General features: G+C 34.4%; 1 protein-coding gene across 1 annotated transcript in view; it reads left to right on the forward strand.

Moving 5' to 3' along the window:
* The window catches only part of LOC143349076 (uncharacterized), a 179,089-nt gene that overhangs the window by 139,653 nt on the left and 25,081 nt on the right, over positions 1-14,355 (forward strand). The window contains exons 28-35 of the mRNA XM_076779997.1: positions 7,827-7,995; positions 8,057-8,102; positions 8,189-8,321; positions 9,688-9,844; positions 10,580-10,708; positions 10,771-11,118; positions 11,886-12,057; positions 13,882-14,035. Coding sequence (XP_076636112.1) covers positions 7,827-7,995; positions 8,057-8,102; positions 8,189-8,321; positions 9,688-9,844; positions 10,580-10,708; positions 10,771-11,118; positions 11,886-12,057; positions 13,882-14,035 — 1,308 coding nt within the window. The remainder of the gene's footprint in view (positions 1-7,826; positions 7,996-8,056; positions 8,103-8,188; positions 8,322-9,687; positions 9,845-10,579; positions 10,709-10,770; positions 11,119-11,885; positions 12,058-13,881; positions 14,036-14,355) is intronic.

Genomic DNA, 14,355 nt, shown 5'->3' on the forward strand with positions numbered 1-14,355 from the left:
CAATAATAATTATAGAATATAGTTACCAATTGATCAATAATAATTATAAAATGTAGTAACCAATTTTGAAAGAATAATTACGAAATATAGTAACCAATTTGCAAAGAATAACTATAAAATATAGTAACCAATTTCTAAAGAATAATTACAAAATATAGTAACCAATTTATAAAGAATAATTGTTCAATATAGTAACCAATTTATAAAGAATAATTACAAAATATAGTTACCAATTTATAAAGAATATTTATAGAATATAGTAACCAATATATAAAGAATATTTATAAAATATAGCAACCAATTTACAAAGAATAACTATAAAATATAGTAACCAATTTCTATAGAATAATTACAAAATATAGTAACCAATTTATAAAGAATAATTGTTCAATATAGTAACCAATTTATAAAGAATAATTACAAAATATAGTAACCAATTTATAAAGAATAACTACAAAACATAGTAACCAATTTATAAAGAATAATTATCGAATATAGTAACCAATCTACAAAGAATAATTATAAAATATAGTAACCAATTGATCAATAATAATTATAGAATATAGTTACCAATTGATCAATAATAATTATAATATGTAGTAACCAATTTTTAAAGAATAATTACGAAATATAGTAACCAATTTATAAAGAATAATTGTCGAATATAGAAACCAATTTACAAAGAATAATTACAAAATATAGTAACCAATTGATCAATAATAATTATAAAATGTAGTAACCAATTTTTAAAGAATAATTACGAAATATAGTAACCAATTGATCAATAAGAATTATAGCATATAGTTACCAATTGATCAATAATAATTATAAAATGTAGTAACCAATTTTTATAGAATAATTACGAAATATAGTAACCAATTTATAAAGAATAATTGTAGAATATAGTAACCACTTTACAAAGAATAATTATAAAATATAGTAACCAATTGATCAATAATAATTATAAAATGTAGTAACCAATTTTTAAAGAATAATTATAAAATATAGTAACCAATTGATCAATAATAATTATAAACTGTAGTAACCAATTTTTAAAGAATAATTACGAAATATAGTAACCAATTTATACAGAATAATTGTAGAATATAGTAACCAATTTACAAAGAATAACTATAAAATATAGTAACCAATTCACAAAGAAAAATTACAAACTATAGTAACCAATTTACAAAGAAAAATTACAAACTATAGTAACCAATTTACAAAGAATAATTACAAAATATAGTAGCCAATTTATAAACAATAACTACAAAATATAGCAACCAATATATTTATTATCTAAATTGATCACATACAATACTAATATTTATCACTTTTCCACAATTCTTATCGATCAATGAACCACCCAATTGATCCAAATTTTCCTGTAATCATCTAATAACAGTCAATTATCAATTGTCAAATCCGTTCCAAAAGCGTATAAAAATATAAAAATACTCCGCGAAACGCGTAGTTGCTCGACTGGTTGCGTTGGAAGGAGTCTTTTCTCGTGTTCGACGCGGGTAAATATAGATCGATATACGATGACATTGCGAAAAGTCCTTGCCTGAGCCAGGTTTGCTTCGGTTTGTCGCGCCTCTCTTCCGTAACGGGAAGTGTCGTCCGCATAAATTTCATCGTAGGCGAACAGTTCTGCGACAGGTGAAAGATGGATGGGTCTCGGAAGGTCCATTATGTCACGATTCGACTTTGAGCGTTGGAGATCGTGAAAACTTCATTCACTGCGACAAATTGAATCTTTATCAGAGTTTGCACAAACTACCAGTGTTGGATTATTTTTTTTAGGTATCCACGAGCTCTACTTCAGAAAAAAGTTTCATTGAAAAATATTCACTATTGCAGGAGTTATGATCGTTTGAAAATTGGACCATTTTTATGGGGTTTTTCTAATTTTGCGGTGTCAAGCACCAACTTTTTGAATATTTTTACAATTTCTACGTATTCTTCATCTAAATACGCGTCATTTGCGTGTTTGAAAATTAAAATCGTCCGATCCGTTCAGGAGTTATGAATTTTTAAACATACGCTTGAAAAAGGGGATTAGGCCTGAAATTTCATTCATGGTCAGACATTGTATTTTCGGTTAAGAATTTTTTTCTCGAAAATGGTTAGGATTTAGAGGGTATGTCTATTGACCAGAAATGATTACAATTGACCTCTGCAACCGAAAATAATTTTTACAAAACGATTTGAAATTTTGTCGAAAAATTTTACACCTTCTCGAATTTTTTTCTCGAAAGTGAGTAAGATTTCAGAGATATGACTCTTTATCAAAAATGATTGTAATTGACCCTTACAGACAAAAATATTTTTTTTAGAACGATTTGAAATTTTTTTTTTTCGGCGAAATATTTCAACACCTATACCCCAGTCGATTTTTATTGAAAATTCATTTTTTATTTTTAGTAATTTTGTTTGACGCCCTACAGAAAAGTTGTCTAATACTTTTTTGTAGGTATCCACGAGCTCTATATTAGAAAAAAGTTCCATTGAAAAATATTCACTACTGTAGGAGTTATGATCATTTGAAAATTGGACCATTTTTATGGAGTTTTTCTAATTTTGCGGTGTCAAGCATCAACTTTTTGAATATTTTTACAATTTCTACGTATTCTTCGTCTAAATACGCGTCGTTTGCGTGTTTGCAAATTAAAATCGTCCAATCCGTTCAGGAGTTATGAATTTTTAAACATGCGCATGAAAAAGGGGATTAGGCCTGAAATTTCATTCATGGTCAGACATTGTATTTTCGGTAAAGAATTTTTTTCTCGAAAATGGTTAGGATTTAGAGGGTATGTGTAATGACCAAAAATGATTACAATTGACCTCTGCAACCGAAAATAATTTTTTCAAAACGATTTGAAATTTTGTCGAAAAATTTTACACCTTCTCGAATTTTTTTCTCGAAATTGAGTAAGATTTCAGAGATATGACTCTTTATCAAAAGTGATTGTAATTGACCCCTACAGACAAAAATATTTTTTTTAGAACGATTTGAAATTTTTTTTTTCGGCGAAATATTTCAGCACCTATACCCCAGTCGATTTTTATTGAAATTACATTTTTGATTTTTAGTAATTTTATTTGACGCCCTACAGAAAAGTTGTCTAATACTTTTTTGTAGGTATCCACGAGCTCTATATTAGAAAAAAGTTCCATTGAAAAATATTCACTACTGTAGGAGTTATGATCATTTGAAAATTGGACCATTTTTATGGAGTTTTTCTAATTTTGCGGTGTCAAGCATCAACTTTTTGAATATTTTTACAATTTCTACGTATTCTTCATCTAAATACACGTCGTTTGCGTGTTTGAAAATTAAAATCGTCCAATCCGTTCAGGAGTTATGAATTTTTAAACATACGCATGAAATAGGGGATTAGGCCTGAAATTTCATTCATGGTCAGACATTGTATTTTCGGTAAAGAATTTTTTTCTCGAAAATGGTTAGGATTTAGAGGTTATGTGTAATGACCAAAAATGATTATAATTGACCTCTGCAACCGAAAATAATTTTTTCAAAACGATTTGAAATTTTGTCGAAAAATTTTACACCTTCTCGAATTTTTTTCTCGAAAGTGAGTAAGATTTCAGAGATACGACTCTTTATCAAAAATGATTGTAATTGACCCCTACAGACAAAAATACTTTTTTTAGAACGATTTGAAATTTTTTTTTTTCGGCGAAATATTTCAGCACCTATACCCCAGTCGATTTTTCTTGGAAATTCATTTTTGATTTTTAGTAATTTTGTTTGACGCTATACAGAAAAGTTGTCTAATACATTTTTGTAGGTATCCACGAGCTCTATATTAGAAAAAAGTTCCATTGAAAAATATTCACTATTGCAGGAGTTATAATCGTTTGAAAATTGTACCATTTTTTTGGGGTTTTTCTAATTTTGCGGTGTCAAGCACCAACTTTTTGAATATTTTTACAATTTCTACATATTCTTCATCTAAATACGCGACGTTTGCGTGTTTGAAAATTAAAATCGTCCAATCCGTTCAGGAGTTATGACTTTTTAAACATACGCATGAAAAAGGGGATTAGGCCTGAAATTTCATTTATGGTCAGACATTGTATTTTCGGTTAAGAATTTTTTTCTCGAAAGTGCGTAGGATTTCTGGGGTATGTCTATTCACCAAAAATGCTTGCAATTAACCCTTGCAACTAAATGTAATTTTTTTAATATGATTCGAAATTTTTTAATTTCGTCTAAAAATTTCAGTAAATTCTCGAATTTTTTTCTCGAAAGTGCGTAGGATTTCGGAGGTATGTTTATTCACCAAAAATGCTTGCAATTAACCCTTGCAACTAAATATAATTTTTTTAATATGATTCGAAATTTTTTAATTTCGTCTAAAAATTTCAGTACATTCTCGAATTTTTTTCTCGAAAATGGTTAGGATTTAGAGGGTATGTGTAATGACCAAAAATGATTATAATTGACCCCCACAACCGAAAATAATTTTTCCAGAACGATTTGAAATTTTTGAATTTAATTGTAATCAATTTCCATATTTCTTGAAGCTGACTAAGTGATAATTATATAATTATGATACTGAATTATTATTTTCGAATCCACAAAAAACCATTGTTTTCGTTGTTTTGAAAGAGAACACCCAAAGTAAAGCATAAGAATGTCAATTGAAATAAATTTCACTCATTTAAATAAAAAAAGTGCAACAAAAACAATATTTTTGTCAGCTGTTTCCAAAATTTTGTCTCATCAACAGTAATTATCAAAAAAGAAACAATTCCTTCGAGCATTGAAAATCATTACATCCAATTAAACACATTTTAATCGAACAAATAATTATTTTCTTACGATAAATTCTCGACAAAACTATAGAATACACTTATTCTGCAAAAATGTAAAAGATACTCAAAGTAAAATTGTTATATTTAAGTTCTGATTTAATTAATTCTATTCTAAAAATACGAGGTGCATAGAGATCAGCTGTTATCAAAGCGCGTCAGCCATCTTTTATCCCAGTAATACGTAACCCAAACGCGTTAAAAGCGAATGGAGATCTGTTTGCACGCGGAAGAAAAGAGAAACGCTGCAAAAATACCAAATCGTTCACTCTGTTAACCGGAGGTGTTCTCCAAGCTCGACCTCGACCTGAATACCATCACTTCCGCGACTCTCACGCCCACATTGAGGTTATGGCGCGCAGTTCGACAGTCCTCGCAAATATACTTCGCAATTACAATCGAAAAACCGATATTTCGCGATTAAAATCATTTTTTATAACCCCCTTTTGAGAGCTTTTCTCTTTTTATTTAACGACCATGATAAAATGTATAGTATTTGGTGAAATAAGTAATGTCTCGAGATTTTTATTTGAGATATTATTTTACGAACTTGAAAGTGACCTTGAATATTTCAAATGAGAATACTTTTTTATTTTCTGTGAAAAAATATATGGCATTCCATTTGAAAAATTGAAAATTTACGAAATTAATCGTAAAAATTATAAAATATATTCTTCTCTCATTTCTGTTAATAGTTTTCGAAAAATTTGCCAGTTAGTAATAATGTGGACACCCTGTATGAGGTTCAAGGTTTTTATTTATTTAAAAATTGTAATATTTTTCTGTACAATTTGTTCCAGCAAATTTAATCGATGATCGGTGTTTTTGAAGTGGTCATAGGCGTTCTAGAGAGAGAGAGAGAGAGAGAGAGAGTGATAAAAGTGAGATGAGAAACGTCTTCGTCCGGACTGTAGTCCATATAGGGAGCGAAAGTTGAACAGATCGCCTGAGACTGATCTCGTTGTTCGTATGACACGAGTGCCAACGCATATTACCGTTTTTCATTACTTAATTGCACGTCCCTCCGCCAGACATGACTTCGTTATATTCTTGAGAATTAAGGTCGCTGGGAAGAAAGGCAAGTTTGTGCAAACTCGATCAAACAGGATGGCTCATGACGATATTAATTGAATACTAAACAATTAGTCACCTGTTTCGAATGTTATTTTTGATTTTTTAAAATTCATCTTTGAAGTTTGTGCAAACTTGATCAAACAGGACAGTTCGAGAGGATCTTAATTGAATAGTAAACAATTAGTCACCTGTTTCGAATGTTATTTTTGATTTTTTAAAATTCATCTTTGTAGTTTGTGCAAACTTGATCAAACAGGATGGTTCATGACGATTCTAATTGAATAGTAAACAATTCCTTAGTCACCCGTTTCGAATGTTATTATCGATTTTTAAAATTAATCCTTGTAGTTTGTGCAAACTTGATCAAACAGGACAGTTCAAGAGGATCTTAATTGCACATTAGAACTCTCTAGTCAGTCGTTTCGAACGTTGTTAATTTTGGAAAATAATTCTTATAGTTTGTGCAAACTTGATCAAACAGAACAGTTCACGACGATACTAATTGAATAGTAAACGATTCCTTAGTCACCCGTTTCGAATGTTATTATCGATTTTTAAAATTAATCCTCCTAGTTTGTGCAAACTTGATCAAACAGGACAGTTCAAGAGGATCTTAATTGCACAGTAGAACTCTAGTCAGTTGTTTCGAACGTTGTTAATTTTGGAAAATAATTCTTATAGTTTGTGCAAACTTGATCCAACAGGACAGTTCATGACGATTCTAATTGCATAGTTTGAACAATAAAAATATAATTTGAGGCCAGAGATGTTACCCCCAAATTTCGTGCGAATCTTTAAAAAGTCATAACTCCTGAACGAATTGGTCGATTTTAATTTTCAAAAACGCAAACGACGCGTATTTAGATGAAGAATAAGTAGAAATTGCAAAAATATTCAAAAACTTATTCCTTAACCCCGTAAAATGAGAAAGACCCCATAAAGATGGTCCAATTTTCAGACGACCATAACTCCTACAATAGTGAATATATTTCAATGAAACTTTTTCCCGAAGTAGACCTCATGGGTACCTACAAAAAAGTATTACGCAACTTTTCTGTAGGGCGTCAAATAAAATTACTAAAAATAAAAAACGAATTTTTAAGAAAAATCGACGGAGGGTAGTCCCCTTTTTCGCCGAAAAAAAAAGTTTCAAATCATTCTGAAAAAAATATTTTCCTCTGCAGAGGTCAACTGCAATCATTTTTGGTCAATAGACATACCCTCGAAATCCTAACCATTTTCGAGAAAAAAATTCGAGTAAATATTAAAATTTTTAAACGAAATTAAGAAATTTCGAATCATACTAAAAAAATTATATTTAGTTGCAAGGGTTAATTGCAAGCATTTTTGGTGAACAGACCTACCCCTGAAATCCTAACCATTTTCGAGAAAAAAATTCGAGTAGATATTAAAATTTTTAAACGAAATTAAAAAATTTCGAATCATACTAAAAAAATTATATTTAGTTGCAAGGGTTAATTGCAAGCATTTTTGGTGAACAGACATACCCCCGAAATCTTACCCACTTTCTAGAAAAAAATTAAAACATTTGAACTTGAAACATTAATAATAATAAAACAAATTGGTTTTCCTGATTTTCGTCTCATTTTGGCCTCTAGAATCCCCTAGAATCCCCTAGAATCCCCTAGAATCCCCTAACGATAGATGGGCAGGTATTACAATAGCCACATGTTCAGAAACAAAACAAAATTCCCATGTTTAATAAACAGAAATAGTTTATTAGAACACTACAAATAATGAAGTACCAAGATATTGGTATTAGATTGAAATAAGTATTAAAATATGACAAATACTTTGGGTTGCTTCAGCCAGGTTTGTGTTATCATCAACAATGCATACTTTATCACAGGATTAATCACTGTTTGATGTTAAATATTTGTGGTGTGCAGCCTGATTACTACCGGGACGCAGCCCACTTCAGGCTGGTCGGCCAAGGACCTCAGTATCGGCTGGAAATCCCCTACGCAAAACTCGATTTTACGGGAACGTACTCCGTGATAGCGCGCAACTGCCATGGGGAGGCTAAGGCCGTGATTTCTTTACAGATCTACGCTAAAGGTAATGCTTGTCGTCGAAAAGAAACGAGTTTGATTGAACGAAGGAACGATTATGCTTCCAGGTCAAGGCAAAGAGGAGAAGATGAAGAAATCAGGGTTCACGCAAGGGTAAGTGGTATCTGGATTACTGAGCTCGATAAAGCATCTCTGTTTGACAAGTTTGAACGGTTGTTATTTGGAATTTTTATTTACAGGAAGGTGCTCACTTTACCGGAGATTGTTAGAGAGCTGCGAGACCTGAGATGCTGCGACGGAGATGCTGTCACCCTTGAGTGCAAAGTCCGTGCCACGGAGGCGCCTTTGGTGCGCTGGGAACGTGGAGGAAAGGTAGAAACTAGACCAAAACGCTAGATGTGCGTTGATTGGTGACATGGGGCGTCACCTCCCAAGTGTTCGACCAACTTTCCACTGTCCAAATCATCCTCAACCAACTCAAAAGTCACCCTACAGAGAGCAACACTCCAATTTCGGAACAATTGGGCTTTTGGGCCAACCACTCCACTGTCCGCCAAGCCCTCAGACTGCGGGAAGACATTGCACTAGAAGTGAACAAGCACAGATCGGTGGCTCTGGTCCTGCTGGACCTGCAAAAGGCCTTCGACACTCCTGCTCAAACTACATCGTATCAACCTACCTAAACACCTGATCAAAATAACACACAGCTTCCTGTCAATCCACTCCCTGAACACTTCACATCGGAGTCCCCCATACTCTTCGACATCTACATTCCCAAAAATCCCAATACCAAGCTAGATGACACTGCAATCTACTCCTCAAGGGCTCCACAACCTAGCAATCAAGTATGCACAAGCTCACTTAAACCACATCCTCCAATTCACACAGACCCGGAAACTGACCATAAACCCAACAAAAACTGAGGCAATCTTCATCCACAAACGTCACGATAGACCACCACTCCATCCCCTGGTCCAAAAAGGTGAAACACTTGGGAATCTGGTTCGACACAAAATTGAAATGGCAGCATAACATCCAAGACGGAGCCTGCGAAAGTGTTGGTGTCCTGCGTACACTGTATCCCCTCATCTTCACAAACAATTCACTCTTCACCTCTCTCAAACTCCGCCTATGCAAATCTGTGTCCACCCAATTATCACATACGGAGCAGAAATCTGGTGCACAGTAGCAAAAATACACATTTCCAGAATCTAGGTTATCCAAAATAAGTACCTCCACATAATAACAAACTAAACAAACCCAGATATCACATAATCACTGTATGGGGAAGCAAAACTAGAATACATTCACGAGCATGTTATGAATTAGCTGTCATAGCTCAACTTTCCAACGCCCAACACTGAAATCCTCTGGTAATGCTGGGGAACTTCGATCTTGACAACATTCTGCGAAGGATACAGATTAAAACTCTCAGATTAATCATGAACTAACCAACCCCAACACCATACTGCATGATGTATGTAAACGAGGCATTTGAACATTTTCCTTCGAGCTCTAACGCAAGGAAACCCACAATTACTAACATAAACATTACGAGATACTAACTTCCACTTTGAATGCAGGTCACAGAGCTCCTGCCCAGGGTACTGTAACAACTCAGGAGAATAATAATAAAAAATAGTCTCAATATCCAGTCGTCTAAGGCAGGACTCGCTAGAAAGCCTTACGTAGTAAGAATTACTGGAAACAAATATTTTCTACTTGCTTTTGATTGCAGATTCTTTCAATGGGCGAGGATTTTTCTGCAGAATTTGATGGAGAAACTGCTCGCTTGATCATCCAGCACGTGTATCCAGAAGATGAGGGCGAATATACCTGTGTGGCTTACAACGACCTTGGAAAAGCATTCACGTCAGCCTGTTTAATAGTGGATGGTAAGCTCCCATGTAAATTATAGCTGCCTCAATGAGTCTTATACAAAAAAAACAACTTTCTAAGTACTTAAAATCTTCGTTTCGATTCTTTCTTTCAATACAATTGTATTTTTGGCAAAAAGGTATTGTTAATTGTGGCACACCAAATAATATTACACTTTATTAATTTGAACATAAAACTTATTTTACATTTAAATACGTGCAACTCTAGTCCAACATAACCTCACAAACGTTTCGTAGCAGAACACTCGAGAAAAAGGGGGATCCCCACCAGGGGTACCAACTGCTGAACTTGCAACTAGGAGTCTATTCACCAAAAATGATTTCTGTCGAAAAATTTCATTTTCTCGAATTTTTTTCTCGAAAGTGGGTAGGATTTCAAGGTTATGTCTAATGACAAAAAATGATTACAATTGACCTCTGCAACAGAAAATATTTTTTTCAAAACGATTGGAGACTTTTCAATTTCGCTGGAAAAGGGGATTACCCCCTGTCGATTTTTCTTGAAATTCGTTTTTGATTTTTAGTAATTTTATTTGACGTTCTACAGAAAAGTTGTGTAATACTTTTTTGTAGGTACCCATGAGCTCTACTTCAGAAAAAAATTTTATTGAGATACACTCACTAGTGTAGGAGTTATGGTCGTTTGAAAATAGCCAACTCACCCCATGAGAAGGGGACGCTAAAATGAGCTCCCAATTTCTCATGTACCAACAGTTATCTGTCTACTTTCAGTACCTGAAGGGAAAGAGAACCTTTTGAGCCAAAGATTGTCGAGGCCTCTGGGTCTACTGTCAGCAGGATCGACGCCAAGATCGACGCCTCGCTCGACGCCGATTAGGAGCTTATCTCCGGCAGTTTCGCGTAAGTAAAACAGTCATTTGAGTGGATTAAGTGTTAATAAACTAACAACAAACGTTTCACAGATGGTCGAGAACTGCGGTCTCCGCAGCTTCTGCCGCGAAGTAGGTCGATGTTGAGACGACCAAAGATTAGTCCGCCAAAGTTTTACGCGGTTCCACACAATCGAGTGGTCGAGGAGGGCGAAACCGTGCGTTTCCAATGCGCTGTGGTTGGCCACCCTGCACCGTGGGTGAAGTGGGACAAAAATGGCGCTGCCGCCACGCCAACCGCGAGGATCTCCATCAAGGAAAGGGACGACGTGAAGATATTGGAAATCGTCGAAGTCACTCAAGAAGATGCAGGGTTGTACAGGGTGACCGTGGAGAACGACTATGGTCGCATCGAGGCCAGTGCTCGTCTGGAAATAATAAGTACGGCAATATTTCATAAAATCTAATGGTACTTTATATATTGTTAGCAATAAAAACACCATCAGAAGCTGTTCTCAATTTTTAATTGCATTTGGTGTTATTGAAACTGTCTCAACAGCTGATAACATGTGAATTGATGGAAGAAATACTTGTGATAGTTACAATGCTGTGGATTAGTGCAAATAATGAGCCTCTAAAGTTTGGTACCAATTTGAACGAACACCTTGTACGCAGTTGTTCCAAAATATGCTTTAAGTGTAATTTATTACTGTGTTTCGAGGGAGTCGTCTTACGAATTGAAAGATAACTGTGCTCGTAGCTTCAAATGGACCAGTCTGTATATGCAAAGCTAGTGAAAGTAGCATTAAGTACTATTGGGGGTCCAAATGTTGACACGCTACATGACGCAAGGGGCAAAGGGGATTCCCTCCACTGTTTAGGCTCGTGATGGACTAATCCAATAGTAATCAAGAACCCAACAAATGGAGGGATTTGCATGAATCTTTCAATTCGAATCGACTCACCTCTTGTGTCGTTTAATTTATAGCTAGTGTGCCATCGTCTTGCCTCCCCATAGCGTAGACCAAGTTAATAGATCAATTTATTACTGTGTTTCAAGGGAGTCATCTTACGAATTGAAAGATAACTGTGCTCACACATTCTCAGAAAGATAACTCAAACATTCTGTGTGATATCAATTTAATTTAAAAACTGACAACTACTAAAGCTGAGTTATCATAATTCTTGATATGATTTCACGTCAAAAGATCACCAACTGCTTGGACCAGTGTCTCGAACCATCAGAACCCGAAGTGCATCGCCTAGAACCTACCCATCTTTCGGTCGAAGTCTTCTGGATACAACCACCAGAGTAAATGGACGATTGCAACTTGCTTGCGGCATTAGGGGAACGCCCAGCCCAACGCCAACTTGGTTCAGGTAAAATACAAACAAAAATCCACGAGTGTTTCAACATTTCAATATCTAATTCGACTTCTTATCTTCTCAGAATGTTTTTTATTTTTTTCTAGAAAGTGGGTAGGATTTCGGGGATACGACTCTCCACCAAAAATGTTGCAATTGACCCCTCCAGCCACGAATAATTTTTTTGGAACGGTTTGAAAAATTTTTTTCCCGCCGAAAAAGGGGATCCCCCTGTCGATTTTTCTTAAAACTTCGTTTTTGATTTTTAGTAATTTTATTTGACGTCCTACAGAAAAGTTGTGTAATACTTTTTTGTAGGTACTCATGAGCTCTACTTCAGAAAAAAGTTTCATTCAAATATATTCACTATTGCAGGAGTTATGGCTGTTTCAAAATTGGACCATTTTTATTGGGTTTTTCTCAGTTTACGGGGTCAAGAACCAACTTTTCGAAGATTTTTACGATTTGTACATATTGTATACTAAAATGCACGTATTTTGGTTTTTTAAACATTAAAATCGCCCAATCCGTTCAGGAGTTATGGCGTCTTAAAGATTCGCATGAATATTTTCTGGCCTGAAATTAGAATTTCGGAAAGGAATTTTTTTCTCGAAAATGCGTAGGATTTCGGGGGTATGTGTAACGACCAAAAATGATTGCGATCGACTCTTGCAAACGAAAGAAATTTTTTTAAAACGATTTGAAAAATTTTTTTTTCGCCGAAAAAGGGGACTACCCTCTATCGATTTTTCTTAAAACTTCGTTTTTGATTTTTAGTAATTTTATTTGACGCCCTACAAAAAAGTTGTGTAATACTTTTTTGTAGGTACTCATGAGCTCTACATCAAAAAAAAGTTTCATTGAAATATATTCACTATTGTAGGAGTTATGACTGTTTGAAAATTGAACCATTTTTATTGGGTTTTTCTCAGTTTACGGGGTCAAGAACCAACTTTTCGAAGATTTTTACGATTTGTACATATTGTATACTAAAATGCACGTATTTTGGTTTTTTAAACATTAAAATCCTCCAATCCGTTCAGGAGTTATGGCGTCTTAAAGATTCGCATGAATATTTTCTGGCCTGAAATTAGATTTTCGGAAAGGAATTTTTTTCTCGAAAATGCGTAGGATTTCGGGGGTATGCGTAACGACCAAAAATGACTGCAGTCGACTCTCGCAAACGAAAGAAATTTTTTTAGAATGATTTGAAAAATTTTTTTTTCGCCGAAAAAGGGGACTACCCTGTCGATTTTTCTTAAAAATTCGTTTTTGATTTTTAGTAATTTTATTTGACGCCCTACAGAAAAGTTGTGTAATACTTTTTTGTAGGCACTCATGAGCTCTACTTCAGAAAAAAGTTTCATTAAAATATATTCACTATTGTAGGAGTTATGGCTGTTTCAAAATTGGACCATTTTTATGAGGGTTTTCTCGTTGGGCTGAGTCGAGGAGAAACTTTTCGAATATTTTTATAATTTCTACATATTCTACACTAAAATACGCGTCGTTTGCTTTTTTAAACATCAAAATCGTCCAATCCGTTCAGGAGTTATGGCGTCTTAAAGATTCGCATGAATGTTTTCTGGCCTGAAATTAGATTTTCGGTCAAAAATTTTTTTCTCAAAAATGCGTAGGAATTCAGGGGTATGTGTAATGACCAAAAATGATTGCAATCGACTCTCGCAAACGATAAAATTTTTTTTAAAACGATTTGAAAAATTCTTTTTTCTGCCAAAAAATTTCACCTTTTTTTTCTCGAAAGTGTACAGAAAATACAAAAAAGAAACGAATCAATGTTTTCAATGGTTCACTAGAATGCCCCCTGCAATTTTTCAGAAATGGCCGCCCGTTGGAACGATCGAGCCGGATAAAAAGGTACTTCGATGGCAAAATAGCGAAAATAGAAATTTCAAAAGTGAAAACGAGCGACTCTGGCGAATACAGCTGCGTGGCGACGAACGTGCTTGGCGCTACAAAGAATACATGTCGGGTAAACACCCTATAAACCTGGTTAACGAGACCTGGCAGCAAACATAAACATTCAAACCCCTACATTGGTAAAAAAGAAGCTAATTCTGTATACAAAAGAACATTCTTGTAGTCCAATAGCATATAAAATGCAATTTAATCAGCTCTAATACACCATAAAGCAAAATTACAGACATAGTGAAGAGGAAATGCTTTGTAACACCGTTTCGAATAGTAAAAATCACGGGAATTCCCCGCGAGCGCCTGGAGAGCTTCACTTGGGATTCCCCTAGGGTCGATCAGCGCCAATATTAATACTATTACATAATAACGTAAATAAAA

The sequence above is a fragment of the Colletes latitarsis genome, chromosome 12, assembly GCF_051014445.1.
Source record: "Colletes latitarsis isolate SP2378_abdomen chromosome 12, iyColLati1, whole genome shotgun sequence".
Taxonomy (NCBI): Eukaryota; Metazoa; Arthropoda; class Insecta; order Hymenoptera; family Colletidae; genus Colletes; species Colletes latitarsis.